Source organism: Aquarana catesbeiana, linkage group LG06 (genome assembly GCF_042186555.1).
Source record: "Aquarana catesbeiana isolate 2022-GZ linkage group LG06, ASM4218655v1, whole genome shotgun sequence".
Classification (NCBI taxonomy): Eukaryota; Metazoa; Chordata; class Amphibia; order Anura; family Ranidae; genus Aquarana; species Aquarana catesbeiana.
In genome coordinates, this window is record NC_133329.1 from 67,192,761 (window position 1) to 67,215,501 (window position 22,741).

Genomic DNA, 22,741 nt, shown 5'->3' on the forward strand with positions numbered 1-22,741 from the left:
TGTAGAGTGGCAAACAACAAACTGATTTATTATCACACATGGACACAACAGATAAATAACTCAGAGACTCTCCCCCCCCCACCCTTGGATTCAGGGTGGGTTAAACTGTCCAATGACAACAGACACACAGGTTAGGTGTGTACAAACTTCTCATCAGTAAACAGTCTTATCAGCAGGGGGACTGCTGGAGGAATCCCCCTCCCTCTTTCCTCACAGAAAACACACTTACACATCCCATAATAGTTGAGGCAGACAGCCACAATAGAACAATAGAATACAGTCACGCCCCAAACGATCACATGAAAGAGTCCACAACAGCATGAGACAACACACAATATATACATATATACAACATTGAGTCTGACTAGCACAGATCATAGTGGGGTTCTCAGGCACCCTGTGCCCCTATTAGAGACACAGGGTGATTTATACATAAGAGGGATCAGGGAAGCTGGACATGGTTTTTCCAGAGCTCTCCAGGGTAAGCTGAGTTCCACAAACCCCCCACTCAAAGTGACTCCTGTCACACTACTGAAAGCAGAGTATCAGTTGACTCCCTCCCTCCTTCTCAATCAGTTCTCTAGTGTTGCAGCTCCTTATCTCTTGGCCTCATTAAAGATATATGTAGTGCACCCCCTATAGAGCTGCTAAAGAACTTAGTCTTATTCCCTCAGATAATGTACGCACCTGGGCATGCAGCATTTTCTTCACTCTTTCGCTGGTTCGAAAAAAACAGTCTAAGGGTGTCTTCTTAGGGTTTTATTGGAAATGTTGAACTTGGATGGTGTGAGGGAGAGCATGGGATACCCAGAAACTAAAGAACTGGACAATCTGAGGACTCCCTAAATATCTTTCTGAACTGCACAAAGAGAATGTCCCACAGAATCTCTTTGCTAACAGTGATTATGACTTCTCCCAGAGGGTTTTATTGGAAATGTTGAACTTGGATGGTGTGAGGGGGAGCATGGGATACCCAGAAACTAAAGAACTGGACAATCTGAGGACTCCCTAGATATCTTTCTGAACTGCACAAAGAGAATGTCCCACAGAATCTCTATGCTGTGATTATGACTTCTCCCAGAGACAAAGATCTGCACCCAGTCAAGTTGTGTGTGTTCTATAGTTTCTGTGAGGACTTTATTTACCCAGAGTGCTGATTTAAGTATTAGTAACAGATTTGGAATTTGCATTTGTTAAAGCCCCATTGGCCCAAAAATCTTTATTCAACCTTAACAAGTATGTAACTATCGTGAAACACCCAAGATGTGTCAAAAGATCTAAAAGAATTAGCTTCCCTACCCTTGAGAGATTGGGCTTGAGGAATTGTCTGGCAAATCCATTTTGCCATTATGGATCGGGATACAGAAGAACCCTTTTTGGCCTCATCAGGCAAAACAAAAAATGAGTCTGTGTTTCTGAGGCTGTGGCCACAAAGTAAACCCTCACAGCTCTCATAACATCCAAACATTGGATAGCTGCCTCTTTTGGGCCTTTAGAAGATTGATATAGGGAGGGTCAAATAATATCCTCATTTAAATGGAAACCAGATACCACCTTTGACAAATAGAAAGCATTCGGACTTAACACCACCTTGTACTTATGTAACACCAAGAAGGGTTCCTTACAGGACAGGGCAGCCAGCTCTAAAACCTGTCTGCAAGAAGTGAAAGCCACTAGAAAAAACACCTTACAGGTAAGATCTATCGAAGGAATATCCCAAATTGGTTCAAAGAGCTGATTTGTAGGACTAAAAGTATCAAAGGAGGGTCTGACGGTATCGCTGGTGTCTAATGAGGTGAGACGATATGAGCAACCCCTTGAACAAAAGTCTTCATCAGTGAATGAGAAGCTAGGGGTCTCTGAAACAGAATGGCCAAGGCCAATACCTGACCTTTGAAGGTTCTCAAGGCCACTTTTTGATCCAGTCCTGACTGTAGAAAGCCAAGCAAGTGACCCATAGAATATTGTCAAGGGTAGAAGTTCTTCTGTTCACACCAATGGAAATACGTTTTCCAGATGTGATGGCATACCATAATCTAAAGTAAATTCAGTGTAGCACAGCTTAAGATATAAACAATTAAAAGTCCCAGAAGATGTTGAAGATATTCCGACAATTGAATATAAATGTGTCCAGTTATTTCTCAATCATGAAAAAAGTTCTGTGAAAAATAGTACGGAAAATAAACGTGAAACAGCTTGTAAAACACCACGTCTTCACTGTGCATGCACAAGTGCATCTCCTCCACCAGACAAAATGCCTGCTCACCTCAATGCACTAAACAACTTACTCATCAGACTCCCAACCAGATAAATCCTGTCTCCTCCTTGCTTCCCGATATGTCAGTCCACTGCCTGAGGGAATCCTCCAGCTCAGCTCACATATCAATTAAGGAAAAATGGCATAGACATAGTGTACTCTGTCAGACTTCTTCATTAAAATACCCCACCATAAAATACACTTACAAAATCATAATATCAATAGCGCTTATAAGAAATCACCAGCTAGCTCATTACCTTGTGCGGCTTGATCCCGGCGTGACGTTACAGACTCGGCTCCTCCCTAGACGCATTGCGCCCGATAATTGGGCTTCTTCAGTATGCCTATGCGTACGGGCGCCACGCCCTGAGGCTGACATTGATAGATAGCCTTCAGCAAATCCAGTCTGTGCAGAGAAGGAGATGATGGAACATTTGATGACTGAAAACAAAGTTGAATAATTGCTCTGGCATTCCAGTTTGTAACCAAAGGACACAACCTCCTATATCCAGGAGTCTGATATATCCTGGCACCAGGTGTTTGCAAAGACCAGCAAATGTCCCCCCACAGATAACATTGGAAGTGCCCCTTTATTGTGAAGGGGACCAAGGACCCAGCTTAGAAGGTTTGGAGGACCAAGACTTGCAGCAAAAGGAATTGCCTGGTTTAGTCTAGATGTACTGTAGATGCATGGGAGGAACGAAAGGACAATGTTTTCTACCCGGAGGGGCTTGGCTTACACATAGGGACTCTCATCTTCTTTCTGGGCAGAAGAGTAATCTTTCCACCTGTTACCTTTCTGATGCAAGCATCCAAAGACTCTCCAAGGAGTCATTAACCTTTGAAAATCAACATTTTAGCCAGAGGATTCTCAACATTTGTACAGACAGAAGTACAATACGAGATAATTGATGGAGCCTGTCACTAATTTTGTCCACATAGTAAGGTAAGGTTGCTGGAAACAGGCCCAATTGACTTTGGAAGGCACTTCTACAGGGTTTCCAGGGTTCCTGGCCAGCCATTTGGATCACACCCTGTGTGTCTGACACACTGCTATGGCAACCACACTTGGTTGTGAGGTCAGTCCAGATAGGGAAAACAAAGCCTTGAGCAGCGCCTCAAAGCAGTTATCCACAGGGTCCCTGAAAGTAAGTTGTCCGCTGGAACCATCAGAGTTTTATTGAGGCAAGAGATACCTCAGAAAAAAATATTTTTATTGTTATTTAACTCCTCATTTTTGGGGGTATTGTGCAAAGATCATGAGCAGGAAAAACATTAGAAGTTTTTTTTCTGTTTTCTATAACCCATACTAATCACTTTCGTGTCCTTGAGCACTGCAGAGTCTAACTTAAGACCTCTGCAGACCTCTTCTAATAAGAATGCAGGGAGAGCGCAAATTGTGAAAAAATATATTTTTTACATTTTCTAAATTTTCTGAATAACTGAAAAAAAAAACTCACTATGCCTCTTACTAAACAACCTGGACTTTGTACTTTCCAAAAAGGGGTAATTTGGGGTTATTTGTACTGTCCTGGCGTTTTTGGGCCTCAAGAAATGAGATGGGCTGTCAGTACATCAGAATTGATCGATTTTCAGATATACAGTATACACTCTATAACTTTCGCTCAGACTAAATACTGAGTTGGGATATTTTCACCAAAGAAATACATTTTTGCAAAAAATTTGAAGAAAGTTTGTTTATTTGCAAAATTTTATAACAGACATGAAGAAAAATGCAGGGTTTTTTTAAAAAATTGCGGGTTTTTACATTTATTTAGCAAAAAATAAAAGACCCAGTGGTGAATAAATACCACCACAAGAAACCTCTATTTGTGTGAAGAAAATTATAAAAATTTAATATGGGTACAGTGTTGCATGACTGAGTAATTGTCATTCAAAGTGTGACAGCGCTGAAAGCTGAAAATTGTATCTAAATCCTTCCAAAGAACTTCTCTCATGTGCTCCCCTTTGGTCTGTTAAATAACCGGTTGAACTGTTGCGTTTTTGCATTTAATAAACAGATAAAACAAATCAGTTGATCCTGCCATAAATCCAGAGCTCTTATGTGCATACTGCAGGTTTATATCTGAGACAAACCATTTACCACTGGGAGGGGTGCTTACTATGATCAGCTTTTAATTATTTATATAAAACCTTTATCCCAAAACAAAAAAACTGTCTGTTGTTACAGCTGCTTTTGGCTTCATTTTGTTAGCGTGTCTAAATCTGCTAAATCTGCTAGTACATATAACACGCCCCAATGCCCCCCCCTTAACCACTTGCCGCCCGCCATATAGCAAAATGACTTAGGCAAAGTGGCTGCGATATCCTGACCGAACGTCATACGACATTCTCAGGATATCAAGCCATTGCGCGCCCCCGGGGGTGCGCATTGCAGCGATTGTTGTTGCGGCGTGTCAGTCTGACACACTGCAACTCCGATCTAGGTAAAGAGTCTCTGTCAGACAGACACGCCAGAGTCTCTTGATCATGATGTAAACAGGAAGAGCCGTTGATCGGCTTTTCTTCACTCGCGTCTAACAGACGCGAGTAGAGGAGAGCCGATCGGCTGCTCTCCTGACAGAGGGGTCTGTGCTGATTGTTTATCAGCGCAGCCCCCTCGGATGCCCACCCAGGACCACCAGGATGCCACCAGGACCACCAGGGATGGCCACTACACTGGACCACCAGGTATGCCACCCTAGACCACCAAGGAAATGCCAATCAGTACCTAAGCAGCTGCCAATCAGTGCCAGTGAAAAATGCCTACCAGTGCCACCAGTAATACCTATCAGTGAAAGCCAGTGCCAGCCATCAGTGCCCATCAATGCCGCCTATCAGTGCCCAGCAGTGCTGTCTATCAGTGCCATCCATCAGTGCAACCTTTCAGTGCCCATCAGTGTCACCTATCAGTGCCCATCTGTGCCCACCAGTGCAACCTATGAGTGCCCATCAGTGCCGCCTATCAATGCCCATCAGTGCGCATTTCAGTGCCACCTATCAGTGCTGCCTATCAGTGCTGTCCATCAGTGCCCATCGTCAGTGCCCATCAGTGCCATCTCATTGGTGCCACCTCATTGGTGCCGCCTTATCAGTGCCCATCAGTGCAGCTTATCAGCACCCATCAGTGAAAGAGAAAACTTACTTATTTACAAAATTTTATAACAAAAACAAAGAAAAACTTAAAAAAAAAAATTGGTCTTTTTTTATTGGTTTAGCAAAACATAAAAACTGCAGAGGTGATCAAATACCACCAAAAGAAAGCTCTATTTGTGGGAACAAAATGATAAAAATTTAGTTTGGGTACAGTGTACCATTAACGCGCAATTGTCATTTAAAAAGTATACAAAAGATACGCTGCGCTAAGGTGAAAATATCAATCTGGAGATTATTAATGCATATGAGGTATACTGAAAATACCGCATAAGCGGCTTATCCAGCCACAGCAAGGCACAAAGGATATTTATAAAAAAACAAGTGATTTTAAAGTGCAATGTGTAAATAATATATTAGATGTATACCATTAGAATGAGAGTAGCGATTACTGAACTACTACCTGTATATATAATGGATGAAAAAATCATTTATATAGTCTGAATTTTACCGTGAAAAAAAAAAAATATATATATATAAATAAATATAAATAAATATATCACAGTGATAAGTGCAAAATATAACAAAGTGCCAAGTGCCACACAATGAGTGTGAATATCAAATCCAAGATGTGGTACGTGATGATTAAAGTCCAATATATGAAAGAAATGCACATAAAGTCCATAAAAACAATTCATAAAAAATCCAACATGCGTGCATTAATCTTAGTGCTTAGTGCTCAGAATTCCATGCTCAAGTGCCATGCAGTGACCCCCCGGGGACAGCCGCTCACCTCAGAGCGTGCGACTCAGCTGTGAGTCGAAACACGCTTATGAGCCATCCCACGGCTCAGTGATGGAATCCAGATACACAGTTTTTAGCAGCAACTCCACAGTTAGGAATAAAGGAAAAGAAAAACTGGATAGTGTGATATCGTTTATAAATATTTATTACAATAAAAGCTCCCTACATTAGGGTACTCACATTTGCAAGGTGCGTGAGTGCACCAATCTGATACCAGTCTCCAAAGTTTGCCTCAAAGTTTGCCTGTCAGGAGGGATAAGCTGTGCATCGCATCTCAGTGGAGTGAAAGGCTCCGTGCTCCGTCCTGGCCCTTCCCCTACGTGTGTTCGACACAGGGTCACGCGTTTTCATCAGGGGGATCCCCCTGATGAAGACACGTGGCCCTGTGTCGAACACGCGAAGGGGAAGGGCAGGACGGAGAGCTGTGCTGCAGATTCAGTGAGTGCCAACACAAATTACAGTTAAAACACAGTAAATACAGTGCCCATTGTGAGTGTCACAGTACCTATCAGTGCCATCTGTCAGTACCATCTATCATCAGTGCCATCTGTCAGTGCCACCTGTCATCAGTGCCATCTGTCACCAGTGCCACCTGTCAGTGTCACGTGCTATCTGTCATCAGTGCCACATCAGTGTCACGTGTCATCGGTGCCATTTTCATAAGTGCCCACCATCAATGTCTAGAAAATTATTTTCAGCTGAGGAGGCGTACAATATTCTTGCAGCCGATGAGAGCAACGGGGAGCTCTCCGCTTCGGATTCCTCTTTAAATTCAGATTCTGAGTCTGACGTTGACTACGAGCCTGTCCTAAGCAGTGGAACACTGACAGCCTCAGAGGAGGATGAGAGTCCGCCCACCAGACGAAGGCATTCTGGTGAGGAGGCAGTGCCATCCACCAGCACTGCAGTGCCATCCACCAGCACCGCAGTACCTCGGCAAGAAAGGCCAAGTACCAGTGGGGTGTCACCTCAGTCCCAAAGGGATAGGTCCCATGCCAGCCTTCCCTATTCCCTTCAGAACCCCTTGTGGCTTCCTCCTAATTCAGGAGAAGCTAGCATTCCCCCTTTCATTGCCCAGCCAGAAGTCCAGGTGGGCACAGAAAATTTTTCCCCGATAGATTTTTTGCATTTAATTTTTACTGAGGACATGCTAGCATCAATTGTGGCTAAGTGCAACCTGAATGCACAACAATTCATAGCAAGTAACCCAACGTCCTATTATGCCCGTCCCTACGAGTGGAGAGCCCTAACAGTGGAGGAGTTTAAGATTTTTTTGGGCCTACATTCTGTATGGGACTAACCAAAAAAAATGAATTACGTTCATATTGGTCAACCCACCCCATCCACCACATGCCCATCTTTTCCTCAGTAATGCCCAGAACCAGATATCTTATGATTATGAGGTTCCTAAATCTTCCCCCAGTTGTTTACCCGAGACCAACACATATGCGTGGATGAGTCACTTATCAAATTTACTGGCAGGCTGGGCTTCAAACAATTTATTCCCACCAAAAGGGCCCACAATGGGGTGAAGCTGTATAATTGTGCGATGCCTGTGTCTGGCCGAGTGGCAAAAGTTAAGCAACTTTCAGGGATTAGTCTTGCAGCAAGGAAGAAACTTGTGGGTTTAAGGAATAAGCAACATCTTTACGGATTAAGAAGCACAGGAGACATCCAATACAAAATATAGCAGCAAGCGATCCATTTTCCAGCACAATCGCATTACCCCAGTGTGAGGCTTGGGGAGCTGATCATATTACAAGCATCTATCAGAGGAAGCAACAAGTGAAGTAACCCAGCATATTACACCACAGGCGCAATACCCCTGTTGGGGTTCTGGGAGCTGGTGAGTAGGCAACCAAGAGGGGGAGCACGAGAGTCACCAGACAATTGTTGCAGCACCACCACTATGCCTGATATTCAATTGCTGTAATTTCTGTGCTAACATTTTTCGTCTTGTATACATGCAATTTTAGCCCTTACTTGATTACATATATGGCATTTGATTAGGGTGGCATAATCTATATGCATAGTATGGTATTGATATAAGTAATAATGTTATCCCCATGATGTATTCCAGTGCTTGATATGGTCATAGATTTATATACAGAAATTACTTTACAGCACACGATATATGGTCTAATAAATGCACAATATGGAATATAGCCTCTGGCTTTATTACCAGACGCTGTAGGACCACTTTATTTTGTGCGACACTTGAGTGTTTGTTATATTTCTGCAGCATAAATTTAGCTGCACATATCTGCCAGCTGAAGTATCATTCATAATATAAGGGGGAACTTTTTTCATATGTTCAATACCTTATAGATTTACAACCACGAGTAGGGGGCTGCTACATTTTAGGCTATCCCAGTTTAAACCTACAGGTAGCGCCATTACACCCATACTTTATATCCTAACACAGTGTATACATATGGCTTCATGGTATATGAAGGGAAGGACACCCAGTTGCATCCCCCTAATTGCCCAGACTTCATCGGATCAAGCGGGAAAGTCCTTTGGGAACTCATAAACCCACTCCTGGAGAAAGGCTACCATTTGTACGTAGATAACTTTTATACGAGTTTGCCCCTGTTCTGCAACCTTCACAGGAAGAACACTCCAGTATGTGGCACCATAAGGACGAATCGGAAGAGCTTTCCTCAAAGCCTTGTCAACAAGAAGTTAAGAAGAGGGGAGACTGCGAGTTTGCGGAATGAGGAAATTCTGGCTGTGAAGTGGAGGGACAGAAGGGATGTCTACATGCTTTCTTTGATCCACAATAATACCTTTGTGGAGATCACCAGGAGGAATGGCCCAATCCAAAAGCCAACATGTAGCCACGAATACAATATGTTCATGGGGGGTGTCGACCAAATGCTCGAACCCTACCTTGCCACAAGACGAACATACCAGTGGTATAAAAAAGTATAAATTTATTTGTTTAATTAGATAATATAGGTGTTGTATATGGCCAATCACAACTCCACTGAAAGCCCTAAACCCTTCCTTGGCTACGAGGAGGAAATCACCACTGCCCTTATATTCCCGAACGGCCCACCAGAAAACATTTAATCTGATGTGATTAGCAGACTCTCTGAACGCCACTTTCCTGATAAAATCCCTCCCAGACCAACAGGCCAAAAACATTGGAAAAAATGCGGGGTGTGCACCAGAGGAGGAGTTAGAAGAGACACCACTTATTATTGTCCCCAATGTCCTTCCCAACCAGGCCTATGCATAGTTGACTGTTTCTGCCGTTACCATACTTCAGTAAATTATTAGTGAAGTATGGTAAACATCACCCTCACTTCCTGCCGTTTACCTTCACACCCCTTATGCCTCTGCTTGCTCTGTAACTGACCCTGTCTTGTTATTCGACCACGCTTCTGCCTACCGATTCTGTACTTACCTCTGCCTGATCTGGGACTGACCCAGGCTTGTTATTCAACCACGCTTCTGCCTACCGATTCTGTACATAGCTCTGCCTGATCTGGAACTGACCCTGGACTGTTTGACCATGCTTTTTGCCTGCCTCTTGGACTGATCTTGTACCCTGCTACTGGACTAGTGGGATTCATAACACAGGGGTCTCACATATGTGAGGGGCTCCAGAATTGTTTTTCTGGATGAAGAAAACTATTTTTTTGTTTTCTCATTCCTAGATTAGAGTCTGGAGACTCGGAGGCTTCAAAGAGATTTGGGTGGGAGAAGCCTCTACCCCTGTCCCCATTCTGTCCTGAACAAGGCCATACTTCTGCCTGCTGCCTGTAGGACTTGCCATCATGCCTCTGCCGCATGAACTGACCACACCACATGGACCATGTTCCTGCCTACTACAGGACCAATATTTTGGCACTGCTGACAATCTCTGCCGGGACTGTATATGGACAGTATCCCTGCCTGCTGCCTGTACTGACTATGGACAGTATTCCTGCCTGTTGCCTGGACAATTGCATTCGCTTTTGCTAACCAAGTCCCTGCCTGCTGCCTGGACCAGTGCTATCCTCCTGTGGACAACTGCGCTACTACAACCACAGGTAATCTTTTGTTTACCCTTTTCTCAGCAGAATGTATTTTGGGGTGTAATTCTTGGTATGTGCATGCTATGTGTCCCTAGAACACCTGACGGTGTTCCTTGCATGTTGGGCCTCTGTATGTGGCCAGGGTGTGTACAAGTCTCACACATGTGGTATCGCCATACTCAGGAGGAGTAGCAAAATGTATTTTGGGGTGTCATTTTTGCTATGTACATGCTATGTGTTGGAAATATGCGTTTTCATTTTTTCCCCACATTTTCCAAAAACTTCTGGAAAAAAATGAACTGTTCAAAAGACTCATTATGTCTCATAGATTATACGTTGGGGTGTTAGCTTTCCAAAATGGGGTCATTTTGTGGGTGTTTCCATTGTCCTGGTGCTCCAGGGCCTTCAAAAGTATAATAGGTAGTCAATGTTAGATGTGTAATTTATGCTCCTTGAACACCTGCATGTTGGGCCTCTCTACGTGGCTAGGCTGTGAAAAACCCACACATGTGGTATCGCCATACTCAGGAGGAGTAGCAGAATGTATTTTGGGGCGTCATATGTGGTATACACATGCCATGTGAGAGAAATAACCTATTACATTGACAATTTTGTGGAAAAGAAAAAAAAATCTTCATTTTGCAAAGAATTGTGGGAAAAAATGACAACATCAAAAACCTCACCATGCATCTTATTCAATACCTTGGAATATACTTTCAAAACAGGGACCATTTGGGGGGTATTTGTACTTTCCTGGCTTGTTCGGGTCGCAAGAAATGCCAGTACTTCAGTACTCCAGTACTTCAGGTGTGATCATTTTTTTATGATTTGCACCACAGCTTGTAGACTCTATAACTTTCACAGATGTACACAGATGTACAGAACTAGAACGGAGGGATCGGTGGTCATGTGACCTGACATTGGGCAGCATAGAGGTGAGTATGTATATTTTTTTAAATCCTAAACTTCTCCTTTTAAGGTGAGAGAAATCGCCTCCAATATTCAAATAATAACATAAGGTTTGATAAGGAGGGGAGTAGTTGGGCCAGGGTTGCCATACTGAGAGAAATTTACAGAGGCTTATTTGTTAAAATCGTGGTTAATTTTTCATTGACAAATGTATCCTGTATCCTAGATAGCTAAGACATATTTTTTAACCAGGGTGCCTTGAGGTTTCTTCAGGTGTGCCTTGGCCAAATGCCTAAAAATTGCCCCAAAATTGTATACAAGCCAGCAGATGGATGAAGGCTGCCTTTTAGTTTCACAAAGCCACAGGTTTTTATTGTGCTCCATTACAACCTTCTAGCCACCCGCACCCTAACAATCAATGACCCTCCCCTGCCCCTCTCTGTCAGCGCTGGTGTTACATTAGCTAAGTGATTGAGAAAGACTGAGGGAGAAGAGAAACATTGGAATACTAGTCAGAACCAGTGTGCAAAAGTATATTGGATTTGGAAGAATAAATCACCTCTAACGTTGGGTGTCCTACGCATGTGGATGTTGATGTATTATGTAAAACTATTAGAATATTTTTTTACATTTTAGAATGGGGTGCCCAAGACTGTCCTTAATTTTAGAGGGTGTCTTGACTGAAAAAAAGGTCGAGAAACACTGAGCTAAGAGATGGGGTTTTCCAAGCACGAGCAATTGTTTGGTGGCTATAAAAATATTCTTGATTGTTGTCCTGCATTGAGGCTTTGAGTCTGATTGCGGCTTAGATTTAGATTTGGCTTTATCCATCTATCTCATGTCGTAAGAGGGTGGTTGGGTTGTCGGGGTGCTGTGAGGTGTAGTTTTTGAGGGGGTAACATCATGGTAACATGTAGGTAGGATTGCCAGTGTGCCCGAGGTGTGCAGAGCTAGATTGCTGACATCCATGTCCGCAATGCACAGCCCCAGGGATTGTTTTTTCTCAATAAATGTGAAATTATTCCTTAAATCATTTTAGCAATCATCCATTTATTTGGGAATATAACTGTAATTGTATCATCTTGTCCATAATGTGTCAGGTTTTTAATTCATTAAGGCCTAACTTCAGTGACATCTCCTCAGCGGGTACAATGTGTGCTGGGTACACAGGCTCCAAGCGGGATTGGGCCCACTGTGCCCTCAGGCACTGCAAACACTGAGGATTCCTGTTAGTAAGGCTGCTTTCACACCGAGGCGCTTTGCAGGCGCTATAGTGCTAAAAAAAGCGCCTGCAAAGTGCCCTGAAAGAGCCTCTCAATTCACTCCAGTTAATCAGGAATGTGTATTGGCCAATCCCCCACACCTAAGCTATTTACGACAGTCTGACTGTTACAACTCAAGGTACTCAGGTCTGTTGAGTCTGACATTTTTATTAGGGTTTCTAGACTGAAGTGTGTATTGGTTAATGGAAAGGGTCTGTGTTACCATTCAATGGGCAGACAAAAAGGTCTTGGTATCAGTTAACAGTTTTTTTAAATCATGAACTGAAGGAGAAAGGAAGAGGCAATGTCACTGTGCTATGTCTCTTCTTCTGCCAAAATGGCTGGGATAAGCTGAGACATGGATGGTGTATACAGCTTTTTATGTGCCCAACGCGCACAGTAAGTGAAGGAAAAAAATTGTTCAAATGGCTGTAGATCCCTAAAAAATAATCAGTACCATGCTGCTTCTTATTATTCATTTCAAATCTGAATTTGCCTAAGACCCCTTTCACACTAGGGTCACGGGCGTGTTCACGGTAAAGCGCTGCTCGTTTTAGCAGCACTTCACTGCTGTTTAAGCAGGGCTTTCGTGCCGCTCTCGGCCGCTAGCAGGGTGCTTTTAACCCCAAAAAAGGCGCTAAGAACTCCCGTTTTGCAGCATTTCCAAATCGCTTTTAAGGCACTTTGAAAGCGCTGCCCATTCATTCCAATGGGCAGGGGCAATTTGGGAGCGCTGTATACAGTGCCCTGAAGATGCTGCTTGCAGGACTTTTTTTTCTCTGTCCCGCAAGCACACCACTCCAGTGTGAAAAGTCACACTGGAATGAATGGAAGGCGATTTTCAGGCACTTAACAGAGGCTATTTCCAGCGCTAAAGCGCCTGAAAACCGCCCCATTTGATCTTAAGCTAAACTGTGGAAGAAAAATGACCCTTGCAGTGAGATTATCCCACCATTACAAGGGTTAAATGCTCATTTTGTCGAGAGAGAGAGGAGAAAAAGCAACTATACTTACTTTATCCCTCACTCCCCCGATAGCTGGTGCTCTTCTTCACTCACCTATGCTCTAGTTTGTGGGTGGGTCTTTGATGTTCTCATGTGGTGACATCAGAATGTGTGTATAGTAAGTTTGTATGTGGTACTACCTGTTTTTACATGCTTTACAGTAGCATTGAAAAAGTTTCCTACAGGACTGAAGTGATCAGACCTGAACATTATTTTGCATTAACTGCATCTTTGCATTTTAAAGAATCCAACCCATTGTGAAATATGAACTGGCTTGTTGGTCTTTGTGTTGCAGATCTGCCCTGGCGCCCACAAGTTGGAGAGATCAAAATTCCCAACCTGGAAGAAGATAACGAGGACTGTTGTAATATCTTATGATATTTCCCAGATAATCTGAAAGTGATCTGGTTTAAAAAGGAACCTGGAACAGACTCACATCCGATTGTAACAGAGCTACCTAAAGATGTCTAAAAAGTCTATGATAAGAAAACAAAAGAGCCGAAAGATAAGACCAGTGGAGGATTAAGGTGGTCACAGGCCCCTGGGCTACTTTTTGTGTGGCCCCCTCCTAAGCATGCTTTACCAGAAAATAAATTATTTAGTGCCATGTGTAAAAGGGTAGACCTATATTACACGCTTCAAGTGCAACTCTCAGGTCTACAGCCCAAACACATTCAGACATGATCCTACTATAAACAGCAATGCCACAGAAAAAAAAGCATTCAAAATACACCTGCAAGCTGGTAACAGATTTTATCTTTCTAAACCAATAGTTAGGTCAAAAACGTCTGCAGCAGCTCCTGTTTAACTGAGACAAAATCACAACATCCTGACAGAGACCAATCAAAATGCTGTGTAATATTCCAATAGGATAAAAGCCATACAAATACCATAAACAGCAGCAGCAGCAGCACATAAAAGCAAGCAATAATCAACAGCAGAACAATCATACATATTCCTACCTTTAGAAGTTTTTCTTCCTTGTTTTTCTAACAGAGAAGTCCTTAATGAGGCTGGTAAAATCTAATTTGTGCAAAATGTCACTTTCAATTGACATCAAAGACAGGTGATTCAGTCTGTTTTGGCCCATAGTAGAACTCAGTCTATTTTTAACTAGTCCCAGTTTTGAAAAAGAGTGCTCCCCACTGGCATTGGTTACAGGCAAAGTCATAAACAGTCGGAGTGCTATATCAACGTTTGGAAACACTGATTGTAGTTTCCGTCCTCTTATAAGTTGCAGAAGTGACCTTGCTGAGGTGTCTTCATTTTCTTTAATATGACCCCCTGCACAGTTCACAGACCCCCTGCACATAACACAGCCCCCTTTCCCTGCACAGTACACAGACCCCTTTCCCTGCACAGTACACAGACATCTGCATAGTACACAGACCCATTTGCCTGCATATCACACAGGCCTCTTTCATTATAAAGCCCCCCTGCACTGGGGGTCTCCTGGGAAAGAATACTCTAAAGTTGAGAAAACATCACTGCCAGCCCTTTCTCATACACCGCTCCTCCTGTGTCACTTATTGTAAATCAAAGCTTCTAAATACCTCAATTAACGCCGTTCTTCGTGATCCGATCATGTGACTGCTCTCCTCTGCTGTTTCATTGAAGGTCACATGACCGCTCTCCTCCTGCACTCAAGGGCTACACTCAGGAAGGAGGTGGAGAGGGAGTAGGAGAGCGGCCAGACAGAGCGGCTTTAATTGAGGTATTAAGAGACTTCCTTTTTTATTGAGAGTGACACACGAGGAACTGTGCATGAGAAAGGGCTGGCAGTAATGTTTTCTCAACTTTAAAGTATGCTGGCAGCACTGTCCCAGGACCAGGAGAGGCGGTACAGCTGGCCTGACACCCCCCCAATGGGTGGCACCCGGGGCGGACCGCCTGATCCCCGCCCCCCACTGGTAAAAAAACATTTATCGGCGTATTCGTATAACACGCAGGCATGTTTTTTATTCTACATATACATAGATATATATAAATTAATAAAAATATCATGGCCAATCGGGGGCCTAGACCAGCCTGTGCATTAATCCGCCCCTGGATAAGACCTTCTCCAATAAGTCATTTCTGACATTCACCCCATTACTCAGCAGAGACCAGGGGGCAGAGTTCACCTGTAGTCTGGAACATCCCAGCCTGAAGCATCCCATAGAGAGAAGAACGGGTCCTATAAGGATAGGTACACTTTTCCATAATAAGACTGTCAACACATAACCATTAAGTGACTTTTTACATTGACGCTGCATTCACATATTTATGTGTGTTATTGTGTACTTTTTTTTTTTTCAATCAAGTAATTTTTATTTCATTTTCAAATTTACAAAAATAAAAAAAAACTCTACTACTTGCCTTTCCCCCTATCACTGCTTCTCCATTATCCCCCACCCTTTCCTGCTTTCCTTCTATTACTTACCGTATATGTATAGCAGGCTACAGTACTACTTAGGTTGGTTTTGTAGCAGGTACTGTATACTCCTCCTTAAATGTTGATGTCAATTAATAATAATCATTACCTTACAAGTTATTTTACATCATTTCATTTCTTTTATCAATAAAGAATTTTTGAAACAAAAAGACAAAACAAAACTTCAAAACACACAAATCATTCCCACAAAACAACCCCACCCAACAACAACAACAAAAAAAAAATAAATCCCGCAAAAAAAAAAAAAGATTATGCCTTGCAGTTGCATTTTGAATTTTGCTGTAAACCTTTTATCACATCGAATTAAATTTAACAATTACATTTTTCCTACATGAAATTAACAATATAAAGCCAACCATTATGTTCAATATAATTAAGTTACTACCCCCTAGTGACATATATATGCATATACAGTTATCCTCCACCATGAATCCATCTCATTACTAACTTTCCTCAGCATCATTGTTATGCTCAACTATTTATTAAGATAAGTTGGAGACAAACCATCAGGACCAAATGTTCAAAAATGTATTAGGGCTTCTCCTATGTTTATATGCCAATTCCTCCCATTTTAGATTATGATTAATCGCTTTGGACCATTGAGCTATTGTTGGCTTTATACATTGATCTTAACCAAATCATATGCATCTCAGTCGGGAGAACGTCTTCCCACATAATCCAGGGGTCTTAGGGGTGTACTCACTTTAGTTGCCAGCGGTTTAGACATTAATGGCTGTGTGTTGAGTTATTGTGAGAGGACAGCAAATTTACACTGTTATACAAGCTGTACACTCATTACTTTACATTGTAGCAAAGTGTCATTTCTTCAGTGTTGTCACATGAAAAGATATAATAGAATATTTACAAAAATGTGAGGGTTATACTCACTTTTGTGAGATACTGTGTGTGTATAATATATATATATATATATATATATATATATATATATATATATATATATATATATACCAGCCAGCAAGTTTCAAGTATTAGTCTGCACCTGATGCTGGCTGTTGGGAGGGTATTTACCCCACCTCTAGCTTTCCATAGCGCCTCAATGTTTTGTCCTGTGTGCCAAATATCCTGATCCTGTTTCTGTACCTGTTACCCTGATCCTGTTTCTGTACCCGTTCCCCTGATCCCATTGCTTCTACCTGTTCCCCTTGTACCTAATCCTGGCTCTGGCCCCCTTTCTGACCCATCTCATCCGCTGTTCCTTGTACCTCCAAGTCTTGCCTGACCCTGCCTCCTTACCCAATCTTCCCCCTTGCTTTGTATATATCGTAATGCATCATAGTTAGTTTGTTAGTGTAGCACCCTCGTCATAAAATAGGGTTACAGGTAAATTGTGTTATGCTGGGTGGTAGCCAGACTGGCTATTTTGTAGTGTTTAGAGGTCAAATGGCTTTTCTCCTAATCCTGTTTAGCTGTGGTTTCTCCCTTTTGTCAGCAGGGGGCGCTGTTGCCTTTGACATTAGTGTGATGAGCTACAGTGCATTCATTCAGGTTATGAATAAACATACCTTTCTCAGATTCGCCGCTATGAATGCTGGGAGAGGCTATTTATTTGGAGAGAGTCAGGTGATCTAGGTTCTTCCCGCCCAGTCTGCGGTCTGGGTAGATGTGTATGAAACAGCTCCTGTCTGCTAGGCCTGAAGCCTGAGGCCTATCCAGGTGCTCTCCTGGCTGCTAGGTCTATCCAACGCCTATTCGGGTGTTCAAGATTATGCTGAGGAAAGCCTGCTAAATATCCTGAAACAATTCTGAGAGGGATGGAGACCTGAGATGAAGTACCAGAGGTGACTCTTGCATGGACCGGGAATATATGGAGAGCATGGGAAAGCGTCAAGAGGAATCATCCATAGAATTCCTGCACCTTCCATGAGTTAAGTTCAGTTACTAGAGAAGACAGTCTATTCTATAAAGTACAGATGTGCTGGTTCAGCTTAAAGGCTCTCTTTTCATGTACTGCTGTCTACCTTATCTCACCATTTTTATCTAAGAAGTCTGCCAATCTGCCTGTCTGCTGACTGTTACTATTTTTGACTAAGGGTGTCCTGTGCCCTAACCCCTCTCTCCCACATTTTTCCTGTTGTGAGAAATAAGCTTCTCTTTGTTTAAGCATAAAAGTGACTGGCGCCCAATCTTTCTAACTTGTTCATCACCCACCATGCCTAGTAACCTGCACCCTGAGGAAGTATGTCAGCCCTCCCTACCTCTGAGGGTCACCCTCAGGCTCCCGGAGAATTGGGGTGGGCACTACATTAGGTAGGAAGTTTTTCACTGGGTTTCACTTATTACCCGTGTTTCTCTTTCACTTGTGTTCTGTTTGTGTTGTTGAATGTTTTTTGCTGTGTTATTAATAAATATTATTATAATTGCACTTAGTTTGAGTCCAGTCTCCTTTGTACAGCTTAACAGACCTGGTTACCCCTGCTTTTCCTGGGTATCAGCACCCCAGAAGAGGACGATCGGGGCCACTCTGTGCAAAACAAACTGCACAGTGGATGTAAGTATGACGTTTGTTATTTTTTTTTTTTTTTAAACAAGGGTTTACAAATTTTATATATTGTTATGTAACATTATTCTTGCCAAACTGTTTCAATGAGATTGTATGTTATTATTGTTTTTTGTATCCATATCTTCCTTTATATCCTTGAGTAGGGATGAGGCTCAGGATCGGTTCAAGGAAAATCCTATAGGTTCATATATATATTCGGTACTAATTTTTGTGCAGAAGAGTGCAGGGAGAATTACATTTAAGCCATAATGCACCACGTTACCCTTGAACTATAGCCAGCAGGCTTAGGGGGGCCAATAGGAGGGTTTTTGGAGAAGCCGGCCCCAATAATTTAAAAGGAGTGTGGCACAGAGCCGCCATAGACTCAGTGAACTGGAAGCTGTTGTAGGGAAACCTGAAAAACTGTATAGGAAGAGGTTAGGTTCAGTTAGGAGTCAGTATTTTAATTATGATTGCTAGCTTTGGAAAATAAACCCTTTTGCTGCCTTTTGGTTCCTATTATTGGAGGCATTTTTCTTTCTCATTTTTATTTTGTGGTTGATTTGAAGTCAGTGGTCAATTTTAGCTGCTGGCCCACCCATAGAGGATTTTTTTTTGCTGCATGGCTTTTTAATTCTTAATTATATAAATTCTCAACTTGGCCAACAGGCAGGACAATTTCACATTAGTGAGAACAAGGATAGCCTCAGTAAACTACTGGCCAATTTCTATCTGTTGGTTAAAATGGGTCTATTACAATTTGATGAAAAGTATGGGTTACTGCTATGTCTACCTGAAAAAATACCTTTTTTTCAAAACGCAATCAAAGTAGATTGGGGTGCTGCTGCTGTATGCAAGCCAAGCTACTTTAATTGGAAAAGAAAAATTCAACAGCCAAATTGGCACTGCTAGTGTAAACTGTCACTGAGACTGTCTGTGAAAATCATACTGTTCTGTAACATCACGTACAGCTTTAAGTTCTCTTAAAGCACATTATTTAAAGGATTTGCATATTTTCAATCTCCCAAAGTGACATGAATGGCCAAACTTCCTGTTTATTGGTATAATTTCTTTCTTTTTTTTGCATTGGTAAAACGCATGTCCCCCATTTTTTGTTTTACAATAGTTTGCCTATTAGTCCTAAAAATGGTCAAAATTTAAGAAATGTCCCCCCTTTCCCTATAGACTTTAGTAGGATTTTTCTCTAAGTTTGGGCTTTCTAAATTTCGAACAAAATAAACCAAACCCTTGATTAATCAAAACTGCTCATCATTACCTTTGAGCCTCGCCCAAGTCAAAGCCAGCATGTGAAAAACATAATACGGCTTAGAAATGATTTTTTCCATTACACTATGATTTTCTTTATACAAAATGGTAGCATGTCAAGATGCAAAGTTTGTGTGTTTTTTGTGTTTAGTTTGATGTCACGTGTGGCTTTAGGGATGTCATTTTACTCTATAGAATGTTCAAATTAACAATGCTTTTTTTTACATCAAAAAAGTTGGAGGGCTTGTACTCTAGCTTTTCATATTGGTAATACCTGTTCAATTTAAAATTCTCAAATTTTAGAAATATATAGAGTGGTAATGAATAGAGTGGTTAATTTTTTTGGTTTGAATTCTTTTTATTCATTTTAAATAAGTGTACAAATTGGTACAGCACACTAGAAAACAAGACAACATTCATAAAAGAAGAAAAAAAAACCCCATAACAAATATATAAAAAAGGTGTATATCCTAAGACTCTGTCCGCATATCAAAGCAGCTATATTTATGCCCCAGAGAGGAGGGAAGAGACAACAAGAGAGGTGGAATCTCCTCACATATAAATATAAATAATCTGATTGATCTTCTCAAAGATGGGTTTATTAGATGCCAAAAGCCATATATCTAATCCCCGTCTCTCGCATCCTCACTCCCCCTCATTTTTTTAGGGGAAAATGTACAGAAAAAAAATCTATGATATCTATATTTGTAAGCATTCTCCTTAAAGATAAATACAAGATTCTTTATTCAGCATACTGTAGATGTCTCGTTGCCTGTTACATTTGGCTGTAGATGTTCTCCCCCCTTAGTGTTCCTCAGACTGAATGACAGGACTTGATATGAAGAGCAGGTGTCCTCACTTGTCCCCCTCCTGACTCTTTCTGGAAAGTGAAAGTGATAATAACACAAATTGCTGGATCTCCACACGCCCATGTTCCCAAAAATGTCCAGCATCAAGGCCTTGTTCCCAATTCTTGTATGGCAGACGTGTAAGTATATTGACCTCTTTATTTTAATAGTGAATATTAAAATGTTCTTTTTAAAGGCAGGACCACAAAGAGATCCTGAGCATGTGAGATCCTACTGTCTTCTACAGTGAAATTCATGTGACTGTTTGTTTAGAGTGTTGGCACAACGGGTGAATTGCACCCATTCAACAAAGGCCTGGGTACAATGGATATGACTATTCTGGGAATGTTGCTTTTTCTCTTGCTACACCTGACTTGTAAGGTTTACAATTTTCAGTTTTAATACTTCTGTTACATTTTCAAGAAAGAAACCATCCTTAATTAATATCAGATACAGCATGCAAGCAGAACAAGCCCTCTGTAGAGTTGTCAAAAGAGTTGATGGTCATTTACTGCTTAATCATTAACCAACATCCAAGATATAGTAATTTCAAGGATACTCTACTTCATATGTGCAACTCTGAATTATATGATGGTTGTATCTATACTGTTTAATTTTAATGCATAACAGAGCTAAAATAAATAGATGGATGTACAAAGCAGCCTTGACAAGAGAGTGATAACTGTATACCATGTTCACAGTGGGAGGAAAACAACTTTAGTACAATGTTAGAGAGAAGAGGCAGAGGGGTAAAAAAGAGTAGAAAAGAAGATAATAGATCCGGGACTGGCACAAGCAGTGGTGGCACCATTACCCTCACATATGGGTGTACAGGGAGCGAATATGACTAGCCCTAAGAAGATTGGGAACCAGGATCATAGTGTGCCCTCCAGTGCAACAAAGGTAACTAAGACTAGCATTTTATGAGTGGTGTAGTGTTACCCAAGGTTCTTAGATCTATTGCTTATCATCTAGGATACCAATAAGCCTTTCATTGGCCATACTTTTGTCCACCCTGTTTTTAACTTCAAAAAATGGGATACGTTGTTTCTACCAGCTCCCTGCTAGTGTTAACTTTGCTGCAAGCAAATGTAGCATTCTTCTAGATAGGTGCTAAGTTAGGTCAATTTAGTTACTAGCTCACTGTAATCAGTTAATCAGTTGCAATGTGGTTATTTTGGTTTGTTCTATGTTCTTCTGGCTGCAGGGTTGACTGCTTTCCTCTGTCTCTCTGGAGGGTTCTGAATTATAGTGTGCAGGGCAAGCCGAATCAGCAGCTGAATGTTTATGAAGCCCTGGCCAATCCCTGGGGAGAGGTGCCCAGATGGTGGCTGGGAGGGAGCATAAATAGCCTGGGGCTTGGAACAGAAGGGTCCTTGTCCTAAAGGAGGAGTTCCCAGTCTGGGGGGCTGCTGCCCTTCTGGGCAGACCTGTCCTGTGTCTTCTGCTCATCGAGATCTCACCTTGGCTAGCTGGGGGGGCAATTCTGTTGAATTTCACTGGAGCTGACTGAGGGACTTGCTTTTGTGAATCTGATTTGGAAGATATTGGAATGAGGCATCCAATTATCCAAGGACATTAGTGAGTACAAATCAATGTGAGAATACCATTGACTGTGTGCTGCTACTATCCCTCTTGTACTAGAGTCAGCATTGCAGAAAAGGTGAAAACTCTTAAATATAAAACTCTAAAATACCTCAGCCCAATATTTTCTGCTTCAAGGACTGTGCTCAGATTCTTAGGAGGAAGCTAGTGACCTCAAGTTGCTTCATTAAAGTAAAACTTTCTTTTTTTTTTCATTTTGGATGGAGCAAGAAAGGGTTATAACTCCTGACAGATTTTTTTCGCCATCGGTGTTCCATTGCAGAGATTTCCCTTCACTTCCTGTCCCATAGCCAAACAGAAAGTGATAGGACATTCCTGCAAATTAGGGGAATTCCTTAGGGACCCCCAGGTCACTAGAACCAGTGTCCCCATTGGAAGATTTCCCCTCTATTACAGTACTTTTCTGGGGACAACCCAAAATTTGGGATTTTCTTTTACTTTCACTTTCAATGAAAATGATAAACAGGACAAATAGAGAGGGTGAAACTCCTAAACGGGGGGCTGACAGCAATAAAAACTGACAAGCATTCTAAATCTGTCCACTCTATCAAAAAACTAGTATAGCAAAAAGTGTCACAAGTGTCACCTCACAATCATAAGGTTGCTGGATACCTGTCCTGTGGTCACACAATCTACAGTATATTAACATATGTGGAGAATATGGCTGTCTCCATGCAGAGTGCCAATGGTCACTCTCGATTCTTATAAGGGTTTTCTGGAGATTCTTGCACTAC

General features: G+C 41.9%; 1 protein-coding gene across 4 annotated transcripts in view; it reads left to right on the top strand.

Moving 5' to 3' along the window:
- The window catches only part of LOC141148578 (uncharacterized), a 202,464-nt gene extending 184,289 nt beyond the window's left edge, over positions 1-18,175 (top strand). For all 4 annotated transcript variants that reach the window (XM_073636141.1, XM_073636140.1, XM_073636142.1 and 1 more), the window contains one exon: positions 13,650-18,175. In XM_073636141.1, the coding sequence (XP_073492242.1) occupies positions 13,650-13,732 (83 nt within the window). In that variant the 3' untranslated portion in view covers positions 13,733-18,175. The remainder of the gene's footprint in view (positions 1-13,649) is intronic.
- The last annotated feature ends 4,566 nt before the right edge of the window (positions 18,176-22,741 follow it).